This window comes from Borostomias antarcticus (assembly GCF_949987555.1).
Source record: "Borostomias antarcticus genome assembly, chromosome: 5".
NCBI classification, from domain to species: Eukaryota; Metazoa; Chordata; class Actinopteri; order Stomiiformes; family Stomiidae; genus Borostomias; species Borostomias antarcticus.
This window is the reverse complement of record NC_140238.1, coordinates 9,899,648-9,916,582: the sequence shown is the minus strand read 5'-3', so window position 1 is coordinate 9,916,582 and position 16,935 is coordinate 9,899,648. Positions and strand designations below refer to the sequence as shown.

General features: G+C 43.3%; 1 protein-coding gene across 1 annotated transcript; it reads left to right on the top strand.

Moving 5' to 3' along the window:
- Positions 1-206: 206 nt before the first annotated feature.
- Positions 207-12,674, top strand: LOC311309560 (histone-lysine N-methyltransferase PRDM9-like; the record flags this gene model as incomplete). The annotated part of the gene is made up of 7 exons (XM_084438890.1): positions 207-398; positions 1,830-2,041; positions 6,128-6,262; positions 8,031-8,302; positions 8,426-8,481; positions 8,643-8,830; positions 11,935-12,674. The coding sequence occupies exons 3-7, from the start codon at positions 6,133-6,135 to the stop codon at positions 12,672-12,674; spliced, it is 1,386 nt and encodes a 461-aa protein (XP_084295016.1). The 5' UTR covers positions 207-398; positions 1,830-2,041; positions 6,128-6,132.
- Positions 12,675-16,935: the final 4,261 nt, after the last annotated feature.

Sequence of the window (16,935 nt, the reverse complement as noted above, 5' to 3'; positions counted from 1 at the left end):
GATATGACGGAACCCATCACGTCTTCGCTGAACCGCTTGTTGGGGATTGATCATGGATGTATGGCCGCTGTGAGCATTTGATGACGTGCAGCGGAGTTCCCTCCCCCTCTCCCTCCGGCCCGTCCATTCTAGCATCAACACTTGTTGGGAGCAGAAGTTGGAACGAGGCACATTTCAGACATATTCACTCTGTTAAATTAGATTAATTGATACCATTCTGCATTGAAATAAATGTATGGATTTAGTCATCTGGCCTTGCATTTATTTGAAGACTTTAGGGTCGCGAAGCCAGGCTACGTGCAAAAAGAGTGTTTTGTAGGCCCTATAAAAGATGGGGGCTGCAAGTTAAGCCACCTTGGAGAAAAGGATTTCATTGTTCGAAAACTGTCCTGACTTCGGTGAGTGAGTAATGAAACAATATTATCACTCGGTAAATTTGTTTTGTAAACTGAAGTATCCATCCCTGAGTCTACGATTTCAGCTCCCTTCTTGAGATCTTTGAGGACAGCGCTGGCTGTAGCTAACGTTACCCCCCCCGTAGCTTTGTTGGTAGTTCGAATCCTGGCTGTTATGAAGGCTCAGAAATTATATGGATTAGCCAACTTAGAGTCTTTAAATTGAGTATAGGAAATTGAATTAATTAATAGGAGATTGTATAATTGTAGCGTACATGTTATTTCTCTTTGCCTGTGGACTTCGGACGTGAACAGAGTCGAGCCAGTAGAGCGTACCATCGTCTAGCCTACCAAAGTGCCGAGCAGCTTATTATACGGTTATTTTAGAGTTTGAATTTATAAGCTGTCTGTACAGCAATTTGTCACGTATGAAGTGAGTTTGTGTGTGTGAGTTTGATCAGTTTAACTGAGTTTGTGAGTCGGCGAGGAGACTTTAGCTAGCTGACTAGCATAGTAGCTAGCCAGCTGCAGCATATCCAGTCGCCCAGCGTGGCAGCTAGAACTGAAAGGACATCCTGCTTACTGAGTTAGCAACACGAACTTCGTCGTGGACCCGCGGTCAGTAACCACATACCGTAGAGAGCAACCGACGCGGGACTTTCAGAAAAGGCCTCCGGTCAGTCACGCAGCTCGCCACACCGAGGCAGTTGAGCAGCGCCACGAATTCATAATCATCATCGTCACCTCCCACGTTTCGGACTCCCCCCTTTCAAATAAGCTCCAACGTCAACAACTGGTACCATTAGAATTAGGACAATTTATTTAGGATTTAGGTAGGACAATTTATATAGGATTTAGAATTAGAAACTATTTGTATTGTGATTATTATTAGGCTAGTGAATGTAATAAAACTTTATCATTGTTCCCCTGCCCCAGTTAGTTTGTTGTCCACTTTTAATCGATAAAGCCATAGTAGGGCTGCCTGGTGATGGTGGCTAGCACCTTTAGCTTTAGTTTACACATGTATGGGATTTAATAGTAGTTTATACATTTAATATTTTACAGTCTATTCGATTTGGAGCACTCTGCTTCACCGGCTTCTCCTGTCCACATGTGAAAGTGTCATTGAGCAAGACACTGAGTGAACCCTAAATTGCTCCCAGTGAGCAGGCTAGCACCTTGCATGGCAGCTTGCCGCCATTGGTGTGTGAGTGTGTGTGTGAATGGGTGAATGAGAGGCCATTGTAAAGTGCTGCCCATTAAGATAGAAAGGCACTTTATAAGTGCAGTCCATTTATCAAGCTCTCTCCCCCTCATTCAGCTGTGATAGACAGTAGATAAACTGTTTAGCCATGCAAGTTGTTACTGACCATCTCTGTCCCTTCCTCCCTTTCGCTCTCTCTCTCCCTTTCCCTCTCTCTCTCTCTTGCCCAGCCCCAGCCCAGTGGGAGCAGAGCCCCCTCCCCCCAGTCTCACCTGGATGAAGATCTGACAGGAGACAGCCCCCCCACACCCCCCCCCCCGGCACACACACACACTCACCCCAGCTCAGGAGGGTCAGAGTGGAGCGGAGCCCACTGCCCAGCACCACTCAGGGAGGGGGGTGCAGAGAGCCCTGAGGCCCCAGGACAAACCACAAACCTCAGGTGAGTTAGACCAGCGGTCCCCACCCACCGCCCTGCGACCCATTCGCTACCAGGCCGCACAGAAAGGATAAATTGCGCACCCACAAACTCCGCAAAGTGGGAATCATGTCTACAAAGATGGGACTTAAGAGTTTTCATAATAGCCACTCATCATTTCACAGCACAAACGCCCACTTGCTTAGCTGTTAAACCACAGGCCACAATTAAACCACTGGCCAGCATACATCTAAATTCCCCCATCTAAAAGTCTCCTCACTAACTCCGTAGCCTACTTGCGTCCTCATCTCCACTATCCTCTCTCCCCAATTCCAAGTTCTCCTCGTCATATTCCTCTTCTCGTTCCTAGCACTCTTTTTCTTTTATTACATCCATGCTGGCAAAGCTTTTGCTACCTGTGCTGTCGCCAACATGTTCCGCCCAAATGACTTTGACCTGCGCTTAGGATTTCAACTGGTTAGAAGAACTAAAATCCATTTGACTGTCGTTTTGACATTTTACCATGACGTAGCCTACTCAAAACTCCCACGGGGAGCCAGCGTCACTGCGTGACCTCAGTGTTTGACATCTGTCACGTCTCTTGTCATGCATTCAAAATAGGCAAGCAAGCGATTTACAAATAACTTCAATGGGAAATAAAAGAATGACAGAACATCCATCCATCCATCGTCATCCGCTTATCCGGATATATAGTTCAAGATTACTGTAGGCCTAATGGCCATTGCCAATAAGTTCCTCATGCCATTATTTACATTATTGTCATGACATAATTAACATTTTAAGTTAAAAGAAAATACTTTATTTTTAAAAGAAAATATGATTAATTTATGTTATTTTATTTTATTAAGGCTTCAGATTTGTTTGAACTGAAGCAAGTAATCTAAGCAAGCAAGCTGTTTTGAGGCAAATTTGGCATTTAAAAATGTACTGTTGTATAGTGTTTGTTTGTTGCCTGCTTTGTAGAAAAAGAAACCCCCAAAAAATAAAAAATACATTTGGGTATCTGAATCGGCCATTTGAACAATACAAAATCGGAAATCGGATCGGCCATGAAAATTCAAGATCGGTGCACCCCTTACAGATACCATTAAATATTACACACAGTTTATTTTGATATTTTGATGATTACAAACGAGATGATGGATCCAATCAAATAGGTCCCATCCAAATCTCAGAGGTCCCGGATCTTGTTTCAACAGCGGCCAAAAAAGATTCGGAACCGCTGAGATAGACGACTGTCGGAGGAGTAATGAATGAATGAAAGCTTTATTGGCAGACTCAGGTCCATAAAAAGTACGTGAAGAAGACACCAAATTGCATAGACAGAAAATTGTACCGATTGTACAGACAGAAAATGATACCAATTACACTAATACATACAGGTTCTTCAGTCAGTGCTCCCTAAGCCTGGATGTGTATTAGGAACAGCTCATCACAAGGTTAGACAGAGCCACTATAATGCTGTTATCTGACTCATCCAGACGTTGCATACATTTATACATCAAATTTCTTAAAACGTCATGAGAAGTGCAGACTCCAACAATGCAAACCTTTTTTTCGCACTTACACCACCTGGGTTTTTAAGGAGTAGTCTCATTGTATCATTAAAAGCTATTTGAAGCCTCTGGATACTAGTCATTTTATAGCATGACCACAGGTGGGCAGTATAGAGTAGAGTACAAAATGCTCTGAACAGAGACATCTTCACTCCAACTGAGCACATGCCAAACCTTCATGCAAGAGTGTTGGCTTGGGCATACATCCTGTGGCATTGCCTGTATATGTCTACATCATCTGTCAACTGATCTGTAATAACATGACCAAGATATTTAACCTTGTTACAGGCCTCAAGATTGTCTGACAATTTGAATTCAGGGAACTTCTGATAGTAAATACTGCATATTCATGTATCCTTTGTTTGAGTGGTGAGTGTGTGTGTGTTAGGGATGCCACAGTGAGACAACACCGGTGTTATACCGCTGTATATTTTACAAGCCTGTTCTCTGCTCCGTCCGAGCGCATTATATTTTCTTTGAACGGTTACATATGAACGTCTTTTTAAGAAAGTTGGGGGGGAAATGCATTAAAAAACAGACATGGCGAGGAGAGCATTAAGTAAGCCTACTTACAGCCGCTTCTGTGAAGTTTAAAATAGTTTGCAAAGTTTGCGACGGAAGGTGAAAGAATGCTGAGGACTGGTCGCTTTAGATTCACGTTATGTAATGAGTGAAATCTGACACTGCTGCTCTGTGTTTGGAGCCTGCGACTCAATCTGCCTGCACGTGCGGGGGGAGTGACAGGGTATCATCGCTTAGTATTTCATAATTATAATCAAATTAGAGTTTATTTAATTTGATGATGTACTGATACACGAAAATTAACTGAATGGGTTTTAAAGTCGCACAGAAACGTTTGAGATCATCTAACTTCGGTAGTTTGACGTATTTCCGACGCAAACAAGCTATGAGGGTGGGACATAATGTTTGGAGGAATTTGATTGGAACATTGACAAGTGGACGGGTTTTAAGAACTTTAGACAGATTCGATAGAAGGATAGCGTTGATTGACGGGTGGATGTCGTGAGATTATTGGCCTAAAATCTAAGGTACCTGTTGTCGTAATTGCACGTGACCTACCGTTTTCCAGGAAGTAAGAATGATATACTTTGATATAAAATTACAACAAAAGTAGAATTTTGTAATTTTTTTTGGCATACATCGTTGAATAGGTGAACACTATGACCAATTATGTGAACCAAAATGGGACAGAATGCTTTTTTAATTTCTGTGCAACTTTAAAAAAGCAACACTACAGTGGAGACGGTGGGCAGCTAATGCAACGGTGTATGACCGGTGCATGCCCAAACACAGTAATACCGGCAGCACCGATAACTGCGACAACCTTAGTGTGTGTGTCTGTCTGTCTGCATGTGTCTGTGTGTGTATGTATGTGTGTCTGTCGGTGTATAATATTTGTGTAAAATGAGAGATAGGTGGGTGTGTACTAGAGCTGTCAAATTAGCTCAAAAATGACATTCCTACTTTCTCTCTTAAATATTTTCTGAAAATCGAATACATCAATTATTAGTGTTAATATAATTTTGCATCGAAAATGACGCATACGATGAAACCACTTCTAACCACAAGAGGGCACTCTCTTTTGTCTTGAACAAGCACCAACGTAGCCTCGCGTCACCAGTCTCCTCGGGGAGAAGAGCCTGGTGTCTATTTACTTCACTGCCTTAAGCCCGCCCCTTCTTCCGGCTCGAGCCTGTAGAGCCCGCCTCCTACTTCCGCTTGCTTTATTTTTCCTTAACCGGTAGTTCTCCTCGCATCTTCTTTTACAATTTTCATCGGTGTTATGCCTGGTGATGCCATCGCGAATGTTATCTACTTGAAACTTCACCATGTGCAGCCTACAGTAAAAACATTACAACAACTGTTCTTCTTCCGGTCCAGACCGGAAGATTATGCGATGCGTCATCGCGCTTCCGCTCTAGACCGGCGAAACAACTGCGAACGAGACAGGCCCCAGACTAGCACCAACGGAACTTTCTGTTCGTCTGTATTCACAGGATTCAAGTATTCAACTAACGTTAGTACCCAGTCAACATGGGTAACATACTGCAAACAGGGTCCTTTTATCAGGCCTATATCCTAGCCAACTGAAAACAAAACAAGAGGAATAGCCTATAGTGCTGGCCCACTGCATTGGTCGTATTCGGTGCTTGTTTACAATGTTGTCTGCTGGTTGCCGAGAAGACGCACTCAGATTTTAAGGGAGTAAGGTACGCTATTTCCTCGCCACCTAGATAGATAGATATTGTAGATACAGTGGTTTTGGGACTTTACAGTGGGCGGGACTCGGGAGGCTGTGTGATGCGTGCTGTTTTCCGGTAGCCTACTAATCGAATCTATATTTTTTAGATCGATTATGCATTTTTTCCCCAAAGTTGACGACTAATCAAAGTTCGAATATTTATTTGACAGCCCCAGTGTGTACACTGAGTGAAATGATGACCCTGTAAGGTGTGTGTGTGTGTGTGTGTGTGTGTGTGTGACGTGTGTGTGTGTGTGTGACGTGTCGAAGAGAGAATGGCTGAGGAACCAAAGGTCAAAGGTGAACCAGAGGTCAAAGAGGAACCTGTACTGCAGAGGGAGGAACCTGAGAGACCCAGAGACAACTGCACTGAGCAGGAGGAGCCAAAAGACGACCACTACCTCTGTAAGATGGAGCTTCTCTCTCTCTGTTTATCCCCCTCTCTCCTCTTATCTATCTTCTCTCTCTTTCTCTCCCTCTCTCTTCTATCTCTTTCTCCTCTCTCTGTTTATCTCTATCTCTTTTTGGGGCTGGGGCCAGCGGCCATGCCCCCAATGATAGTCTTTGTCTCTTTCTCAGTCAGTAACTCCCTCCCTCCTTCTTGTCGTGTTCTCTGTTGGCACCACAAGAGGCAGTAGTGAACACGACCAGAGGCAGTAGTCCCTCTACAGATTCGTTCTGTGGTGAACATTACTTTTCTTATGTTATATGGCCATCTTCTGCTACAAGCAGTACAACACCGCACAGCATCACAGATTAATTACTTTTCTTATGTTATATCACCATCTTCTGGTAGAAGCAGCAAACCACAGCACCAAACGAACCTTTGTGCAGAAGCGCCCCAGTTTCCGGCTTTAGAACAAGACAACAAGCTATTGGGCTAGTAGACGCAGCAAAGCGTTGTGCTAGCATGGACTGGCAAATTCAAACCAGTCACTGAGTGAGTCATCTGCAGTTGTGCAGCTAAATGTCAAGGTGAGTTTGTTCACTATTATCCAAGTGTTAGCTAAAGTTAGCTAATGCTAAGTATCTAGCTACGTTCATTCATCAAACTTAAGGAGACGGTCAAGGTTAATAACAATAGTATAGTATATCTATAGTGTTGCAGCAAGTTATTCACTAACGTTACTGGCACTGACTTGTAGACCTAACGTATCTTGAGTTGATTCTACTAAGAGAGAGTTAACTAGCTATGAGTTATGCATGGAGCTGTGTAGTAGTGTTATAAGTACAGTAATAGGCTAAGTCAGTGTTTCGTTGCCTGCCCACCCAACGGGACCCCCCCGCCCCTCTTGAAAGACCCAAAACCCCCAAAATAGCAGACTTCTAGATCACTAACATTTTTAGCATAAGTCAATGACGTTTAACATAGCGAAAAGTAGCATTGCGGCTAGCAAACAATTTCTGTCTGGGAGTGAATCAGAATCTGTTTATTGGCATGCAGTTTTACAACCTACTAGGAATTTGCTTTTGGGCGAGGTGCATAATATTTAGACAACATTGGGCACCTGGGAGAGCTTGTCTTCCCGACGGCTGGACATCTGCAACTAACGTTACAATGATTCCTGTAATGTTAACTGTTTTGCTGCTAATGTGAGTTTGAGTTTGTCTCTATTTATGCCCGAAAAACAGCAGTTGAACCAACAGCAGCAAAATAGCTAACATTACAGGAATCATCAGTGTAACTGCTTTAGCCACTGACAGCTACCGTAAATGTTATGGAAGCTGCTGCTAGTTGTGAGATCATGAGCTAACTGGCTATCATGGTCTTATTGTGCTGGATTAGCATTGGAGGCATTGGAACTGATGTGTCCAGGTGACAAGACCCATCTTAATTTAGCAGATGTTAGATTTCATGTCCTTTCAGTTCACAGCTAAAGAAAGAAGCTGGCCCCAGACCCTAAACCAGGCTGGACCTTGTCTAGTGCTCTTTCTCCTGTCTCTGTTTATCTCTCTCCTCAGTCTCTCTCTCCTCTGTTTATCTATCTGTTCTGTCTGTCCTCTCTGTTTAGTTTGCCAATTTGGAACTTTTAACAATCTAGAACTGGTGTTTTCTAGATTAATTGTAAAGACTCAAGACAACAGACATTCTGGAACTAGTGTCTTATCTCGGCTGTTGTATATCAATGCAGCTTTAGTTACACCCCCTCCCCCTCTCTCTCATCCTCTCTAGACTGTGAGGAGTGTGAGTCTTTCTTCATAGAGGAGTGTGAGCTCCACGCCCCCCCCCTCTTCATACCGGACACCCCGGTGGTCTTGGGTGCGTCTGACCGGGCCATACTGACCCTCCCACACGGCCTGGAGGTCAGGAGATCACAGATACCCGGGGCGGCGCTGGGGGTCTTCAACTGTGGGCAGGCAGTTGCCAAGGGAACTCACTATGGCCCCTACGAAGGGGAGGTGATGGACAAGGAGGAGGCCATTGACAGCGGATACACCTGGGTGGTGGGTATGAGGGCTGGGGTGTGTGTGTGTGGGGGGGTTGATGATCGTCATAAACTAATGTTCAGTAAAAAAGACAGGTCTTCGGAGTTTGTTTTCCTTTGACATAAGACTCTGTGTTCTCAGATCAGAAAGAGCAAGTACATTGATGCCAAAAGAGAGACGCACTCCAACTGGATGAGGTGAGGAACCGACTACCGGCTACTTCCTCTCCCTCTCTACAGTAACTCCCCACATGTTGCCCACTTTTTCTTCCTCCCTCTCTTACTTCATCCCACTTCCTCCCTTCACTCTCTCAACTTCATCTCACCAGTTTGTTTTTATGAAACCATCTCTCTCCCAGGTATGTGAACTGTGCTCGTACTGAGGAAGAGCAGAACCTGGTTGCGTTTCAGTACCGCGGAGGGATCCTGTATCGCTGCTGTCGGCTGCTGGCCATCGGGGAGGAGCTGCTGGTCTGGTATGGACAGGAGTACAGATACAAGAACATCTCCTTCGACTACTTCTGGGACAAAAAGAGCACCGCTAGAGGTAGCTGTCTTTGACTCTCCTTCCCTCTGTCTTCTCCCCCTCTATCTAGCTGTCCTCTACTTGTCGTGCCCTCTCTCATCTGTCTTTCAGCAGGCAGGCCGTGGGCACCATGGACGCTACGAAACATGGGACGCTACGTCACGAACTGCAACGGCACCTGCTGAAATCGCTGTGGTTAGGCATGCATTGTTAGGCAGGCACGCTAGCTATGAACGGAATGGAATACAGCTAGTTGCCATGGAACATGGTACCTTGACTAACATTAATGAGTGCTGGCTAGCTTATTCTAGCTATCTAAGTTAACTAATGTTAAGGAGTGCTGGTTAGCTTATTCTAGCTAAGTTAGCTAACGCCGCGGACTTCAACCTTTTCATGCTTTTTTTCTCTCCTCTCGATCTCTCACTCTCCCTCAGCTAGAGGAACCTCTTTTACATATCTTTCTCCTCTCCTCAATCTGAAGTTGTGGTGTGGTTGTGTTTCCTCCCACTAGCTGCATATAATGGCCCTCATTTACTAAGCAATCATAAGACAAAACTGCGTACAGTCATTTCCACGCCAAGTTTGGCATTTATCAATTTGGACGTGAGCGGAGACTGCGACCAAATCTCACGCCAAGTCTGAGAATTGTCATGACTGATTCTGACTGGCATCTAAGCGCACCCACATTGGATGATTCATCGCTTCAAAATGTGTAGCCTACCCTATGGCAAAATATATTTTGTAAAGGCCTCTTCTATGTGTCATATATCCCTAAGATAAATTGGTATTTTCCAATTATTTGCAATTAACAGGGTAAACAGGTTTTTAGTGTAAGAATAATTTCACTTTCACTTTGAGCATACTTAGATTATGCAGCCTTACAAACTGAAAGCAAAATAAATTTTACAACAATCAATTAATGTATTGGTGACATAATTACTAGCGATCAGAATTAAACGAAAAACAATGGGTAGGCTTCAGACACTTATTTAAATAAGAGCTTTCACAGTCATAAAGTTATTATTATTATTATTATTATTATTATTATTAGGTGGGCTAGCTTGTAGAAGCTAGCCCAACTTGTGATATTCCAACTATTTCTTTCTTTATTATTAGGTGGGCTAGCTTGTAGAAGCCGGTCTTCGCCGGTGGGTGCATGGAGATTGCCCGGTCCGTAGTAGTACTAACAGTAACTGTTACATACATCTGCAGCAGCTAGCCCACCTCACATTTTCTCCAGGAAATGTACTTTCTAGTTCTTCTAGTTCTCCACAGTTTTTGTCTCCTTTATAACTTCTTCATACTTTGCTAGAAACTTCATTCAAACTTTAAAATGTTCACGATGTTTAGCTCTTTAACGGATGTATTCAGATTTTTTATCATTTTTTTATACTTTTTTAGTAATTTTACTTTTAATAGTAATTTTTGTGCCACTGAAACTGCTGGTGGAATGTTCAGTATCATTATGTTTTTAGAGTGGTGGCAGCTGTTGCTTTGAAAATATTAACACATTTTGTAAACTGCTGCCACTCCTACAGTTTTGAAAGCTCACACATACATCAAAATGTTCACACAACTGTGCTGATTCGTACAATGTAAGGATCTAAGCTGTGTGACTTACAGTTTCTGAGGTATAACGATTTGTTTGGCAACTGCGCTCCCCTTTGAAACGTATGGCAACGCACTCTAACTTTTGAGCTGCTAATTTTGCATTTTTACTCTTTTTCTAACTTGTCGCTATGCCTACAGTTTTAACAGCTCATACACATATTATATATGCTGATTCGTACAATGTAAGTATCTAAGCTGTGTGACTTATAGTTTTTGCTGTATGATGATTTGTTTGGCAACTCTGCTCCTGGTGGTTGCTATGTTGACAGTTCACAGGAGAGAGCTTGAAGCAATCAAATCCTGATTCATACAATATCTAAGCTGTGAAATTTATAGTTTTTGCGTTATGACCATTTGTTTGAAGACCATGCTCACCATTCAAACTAATGGCACTCCACTCTAGCTTTTGAGTTGCTAATTTCTGAATGCATACCTGTTTTCTAACCTGTCACCACTCCTACAGTTTTTAAGCTAAATTGACATATTATACCTCAAAGTGTTCAGCTGGTTCCCAGGATTCATATGATGTAAACCTCTAAGCGTTGACATTTATACCTTTTGAGCTGGAGCTGTCTGAAGCTGGGCATGCTTTCCCCTTGCAAACAATTGATGGAATGTGCAAAGTGTCAGTTGGGATTTGAATTTGGGTGCATGGACAGCCTCTCTTGAAGGTACAGACACCCTTGGACCACACAACTCAGTCTCGCCACCACGCCACTATCCACACCACAGGCCCCACAACTCAGCCCCTGAGTGGGCTAGAGACACACGGTCTTCGCCGGTAGGTGCATAGAGATTGCCCAGAGGTCAATTCACTGCCCCCGACCAGCTCTGATCTGAGGGGGCGGAGTCTCGCCACCACGCCATGGACCCCACAATTCAGCCCCTGAGTTGGCTAGAGACACATGGTCTTGATTGCCTGGTCTGTAGTAGTACTAGCAGTAGCTGTTACATACAGCTGCAGCAGCTAGCCCACCTCACATTTTCTCCAGGAAATGTACATTCTAGTTGTTATTCTTCTTCTTCTTCTTATTATAAATCTTCAAATTGACAGCAATGTGCAATGGTTTTTGGATAGGCTACACAATTTAACAATGAAACTGCCCAGTTCACACGCTGTCTGATTGTGTGAATTTACATGTGTGAACTACCCCTTACAATAACATTGTAAAATGCGAGATGGTTTTCCGGAATCTTATCATGAAGAGTGAAGAGTTGTTATTGAATGAGAGTCTGAGAAATGTATTGTTTTGGCTGTATTTCGTGTCTCCATGCCATAAACTACAGGGGCAAGGCTAGAATATGTAGAGGGCGTGATACTTAATTGACAATTGTTTTCATCTGCACCACCCCATCATTCGTGGTACGACATGCACACTGTCGTACCATAATTTCTGCACTCAGATCTGCTTTCCCTTGATAAATGAGGGCCAATGACTACATTTGAAATTCTACTAGAGGAATGAGAATCCTTTTTAATGTTCCCTGTCTCTCTCTCTCTTTCACTCTCCCAGGAGTGATGTCAGAGTTGTCCCAGACTCCAGTGTTCTCCTGCTCCGAGTGCCCATTTTCCTACACCTCCCAGATCTACCTCCACAAGCACATCAAGAGGAGCCATGACAACCTCTACATCGCTCTGCTGAGGAGCGGAGAGATCAGATCAGAGACTCTCTCCTACTCTCAATCACTCCCCATCACCACCTCCAACTCCCCCCTAACCCCAGCTCCCGCCTGTAGACAGAGAAACACGGACAAGCCAAGACCATACCACTGTGACCAGTGTGGAAAGAACTTCAGTATAGAAGGTAATCTCAGGACCCACCAGCGTATTCATAGAGGAGAAAAGCCGTACCACTGTGACCAGTGTGGGAAGAACTTTAGTCAGTCAGGAGAATTAAAGATACACCAGCGTGTCCATACAGGAGAGAAGCAGTACCACTGTGACCAGTGTGGAAAGAACTTCAGTGTAGAGGCTAATCTCAGGACACACCAGCATATTCATAGAGGAGAAAAGCCGTACCACTGTGACCAGTGTGGGAAGAACTTTAGTCAGTCAGGAGAATTAAAGATACACCAGCGTGTTCATACAGGAGAGAAGCCGTACCACTGTGACCTGTGTGGAAAGAGCTTCAGCGTAGAGGCTAATCTCAGGACACACCAGCGTATTCATACAGGAGAGAAGCCATACCACTGTGACCTGTGCAAGAAGAACTTCACTCAGTCAGGAGACTTAAAGGACTATGCTCGTTTTTGACAACCTGGACCTTATTTACGACATATTATAAGAAGTTTGACTCACCCAGATCACTTTTGTGTTGTTCGGAGGCCTGTAGAAGAAATTTAAAATCCAGCGCGAGCCAGTATATCCATGTAATGGCGGCGCACGGGGCAAAGGGAATGCAGCTTCTAAAAATCCATTTTCGGCCGCTAAACGGTTGTTTTCATCAATCACATTGCATGAATCGACAGTTGATATTCCTCTACGCGAGCCATTCTTTCGGTTTTCAAATACATAATCTGTAGCCACTGTAATATGATCTTTACACTGGCTATGCTCCCTCACATTCTCTGCGCTACGATCGGATTGTTGCTGACGAATGACGACGACAATATTCTCGGCACCAACTACGATCGTAGCGCAGAGAACGTGAGCCGGAGAATAGCAGGCTGCGCGCTGGCCTGTGCGCATGCGCGCTGGAGCAAGTGGGGGAGAGGCTTCTAAAGATCATATTACAGTGGCTACAGACCATTTGAAAACCAACCGAAAGAATGGCTCGCGTAGAGGAATATCAACTGTCGATTCATGCAATGTGATTGATGAAAACAACCGTTTAGCGGCCGAAAATGGATTTTGAGAAGCTGCATTCCCTTTGCCCCGTGCGCCGCCATTACATGGATATACTGGCTCGCGCTGGATTTTAAATTTCTTCTACCTGCCTCCGAACAACACAAAAGTGATCTGGGTGAGTCAAACTTCTTATAATATGTCGTAAATAAGGTCCAGGTTGTCAAAAACGAGCATAGTCCTTTAAAGATACACTTGCGCATCCATACAGGAGAGAAGCCGTACCACTGTGACCAGTGTGGAAAGAGCTTCACTCATTCAGGAGACTTAAAGAGACACCAGCGTGTTCATACAGTTCATCCAAGAGCTTCACAGAGTTCACCGAAGCCTGTGTCAACAAGGACCCTGTCTTTGTAAGTAGTGGTATGTGTTTGGGTGTGTGTGTTTGAGAGAGAGAGAGGTGTTGTGTGTGTGTGTGTGTGTGTGTGTGTGTGTGTGTGTGTGTGTGTGTGTGTGTGGTGTTGCCCCCTGTTGGATGAATTGATCTTTTATATTTGGAAGATATTTGTTTATATTCTGAAGATCTTTAATGTCCACAAAGAGCAATTAAGCATATTGCACATCAACACATACAGCACAGTACATTAAGACTTTCCACACAAACCTGCCCCCCCGCAGAGAGCTGCAGAAATACAAGTTCATAGTGAAGCAGAGCAGGAACACATCTGACCTGACAGAACTGCTGGACAGATACAGGAAGTGGAAGGCAGATGGTCACAGCAATCAGACTCTCTCTCTTTCTCATTTCCTCTTTCTCTCTCTCCTCTCAGGTTCGCCACCACCTAGAGAAGAATGGATAGATGAAGCAGAGAGTTTGAGAAAGAAGTACACACACACAAACAAGTACACACACACACAGACATTACATTACAGTCATTTAACACTTTTATCCAAAGCGATTTACAATAATTGCATTTAAAGGTGTCCTATAATGCTAATTTAATTTAACAATTTAATTTAATTTAACAATTTAATAAGTCTTTGGGGTCCCCAAAACAATACCACTCAGAATAAGCGTTCTAGCATGCCTCTATACCCCTCCGTTGACCACAAGATCGGATCGAGCGCTTGCAAATGAGCTCAGCTAAGAGCAAGTCGGCAGGCTAGAGAACGAGGGATGTTGATGGTGCTATGCTGCCTCAAATATAGCTGGCTAGCCTGGACCATCCACACTCGATGCCACTGACAAATTTAATTGTCCTCTCTCCCTGACTAAATGATAGCGTTAGTGCCCTTATCATCTCCACGGTTGCATGCTGTTACCTCTAGCTACATTCACTAGCTAGACACCACCAGGCTATATGACAGGCTATACTAACAATATGACAGGCTATACTAACAATAAAAGCTAGATTCTGTAGGCCGAGGGGAATACAATGATGTCCACTTCTTAACAATTGATCATTTTTAATGACCGCTCGATGAACTAGAAGTCTACCAATTTCATTCCACTAACGTTACTCTAACATATGATGAGACAAGCATCCGGGTTGAGGCAAAAGGGGAGTTTGTTCGTGTTAGCTAGCTAGCATTAGTACTATATGCAAATAAATACACAGCATAATTACTTATAGATTCTGCATAATTTCCACAGACAGTTGGTATTGCTTGATCATTCAGAAAGAGTTTATCTGAAAATCCTGCATATACTGACCCAGGACCCTTTTTCTAATGTTTCATTTCGGCTTACCACAACAAAATGACTGGGTTGTTTCACTTCATACTTTGTGTGTTAGTAGGCCCATCAGAGATTCAAATGTACATGCAAAAAAGTTTTAAAAAAAGTTAATTTTGCTAATGTGGACCCCTTTAATGTAGGAAAAGCTAATGTACTACTACTTGCCAGTACTACTACTTGCCAGAACTCACAAGTGCATCTCCTTTCTAAAACAAGTGAATAAGAGCATAATCTGGTGCTGAAGGGAAAGTGCAAGAATAATAATCTAAACCCCCCTGCCCCCCCCCCCCCCCACACACACACACACTACATGAACTTTTCATGTAACAATAACATGTTTCATGTAACAATCAACAATAAGTGCCTTGCTTGCTTGTGGCTCAGCCAAGCCAACAACCATCCTTTGCTCTTCACTGATGTTATAGTAACTCTTCCAGACAGAATAACATCTGTATTCTGTGTTTGTATGTCCATGTGTGTTTCTGTGCATTGTTCTGTTTCTTGGGGTGTACGTTTTTGTCAGTAAGATTAAGTAAGATTGTGTAGATGATGTACCTGTATATTTGTTCAGATTTTTTGAGATTTTATTATTATTATTTATTATTATTATTATTTTATATAGTATTTGATGTACATTTTATAAACTGAGATAGGTGGGCTAGGATGTGTTCATTTGTGTGTGTGTGTTCATTTGTGTAAGTGTGGTACAATTTGCCAACTCCAGGCCTATTTTTCCCGAAATTGATACATTTATTTATTTCCCGGGAGGTGATTTTCCTGGGAAATTTTGTTTATTGCATGTACACCACTTTGGCGTGGAGCCCACTTTGAATCAATCAATACAATGTAGAATATAGTGAGGCTGTCTGTTTCCATTACTTTATATAACAATATGATATATTTTTCACACAATAAGAGGATTCCACTGTGCAGTTATCTGAGAGGGGGAATATAATGCCAAATTCATTAGACTACCTGTGATCAATCTGCAGGGAAGAACAGAACAGCCGTCTGCCTCACGGAAGTGATATTGGCCTATAGCCTATTATGTCGGGCTCACACTACAGGATATTTAAAATCCTAACCAATTTCAAAATTGGTTACATCACGCACAGAATCTTAACAGATATTCTTTTTGCGCATCTCAAACAAGCACACACAGCAAGATTTGAAAATAACGGCTCATCACACACTACAGGATCTTATCGTGCCCAAGGGAGCAACGAACCACTGGTCTCGCCATCTCACTTGTAAAGTTGGCATGTAATAATCTTAAATATCAAACATGTTTGATATTATCGGGGCCGCCCCGATGGGTCTGGGAGCCGATCGGGAGGTATAAGATTGGATCTGTAAACCCCTCACATTACAAGATAATCTGGGCCGATCATCGGCCCCGACCAACGTTCCAGACCAGATTTCTCCTCCGATTGCAGGGAGGGGTGAATCGGGGATAAATCGGCCCAAAAATCCTGTAGTCTGAGCCCGGCATTAGCGGAATTTGGGAAATGGTTTGAGGGCCGGGACCCGGAATCCCTATTTAACCCCTGTGGGCACCCTCTTGTATTTTTAAGAGGCACCCCCAAGCTACAAGAATCAGCAGAGAAAGAAACTGCTTTAATGAACAAAACCGGGTTAATCAAAATAGATGCCCGAGACTCCCAGACTAATCCTGGAGCCATGGTGTTGAATCTAGGTTTTGTTGACTTTCGTTGTCTTTTATTATTGTCCTTATTCAGCTCTGCGTTGTGTTTTGATGTCAATAAAAGATGGCCCCCAATCTCACACAATACCACACAGTCCAGTGTCCCTTTTCCAGGTGAATTCCAAATGAATTTCTCCAACATGGGATTTGAGCGACAATCAAAAGCTGTTTTATAACGGAAGGTTTAGCATACAAAAGACGATGGCATCTAGTCTAATGTCAGCTTGCCTGTCTGTATGGCTGTCTGGCCCAAATCAAATCATCTGAGTTTGAGCAGGGTTCTTATG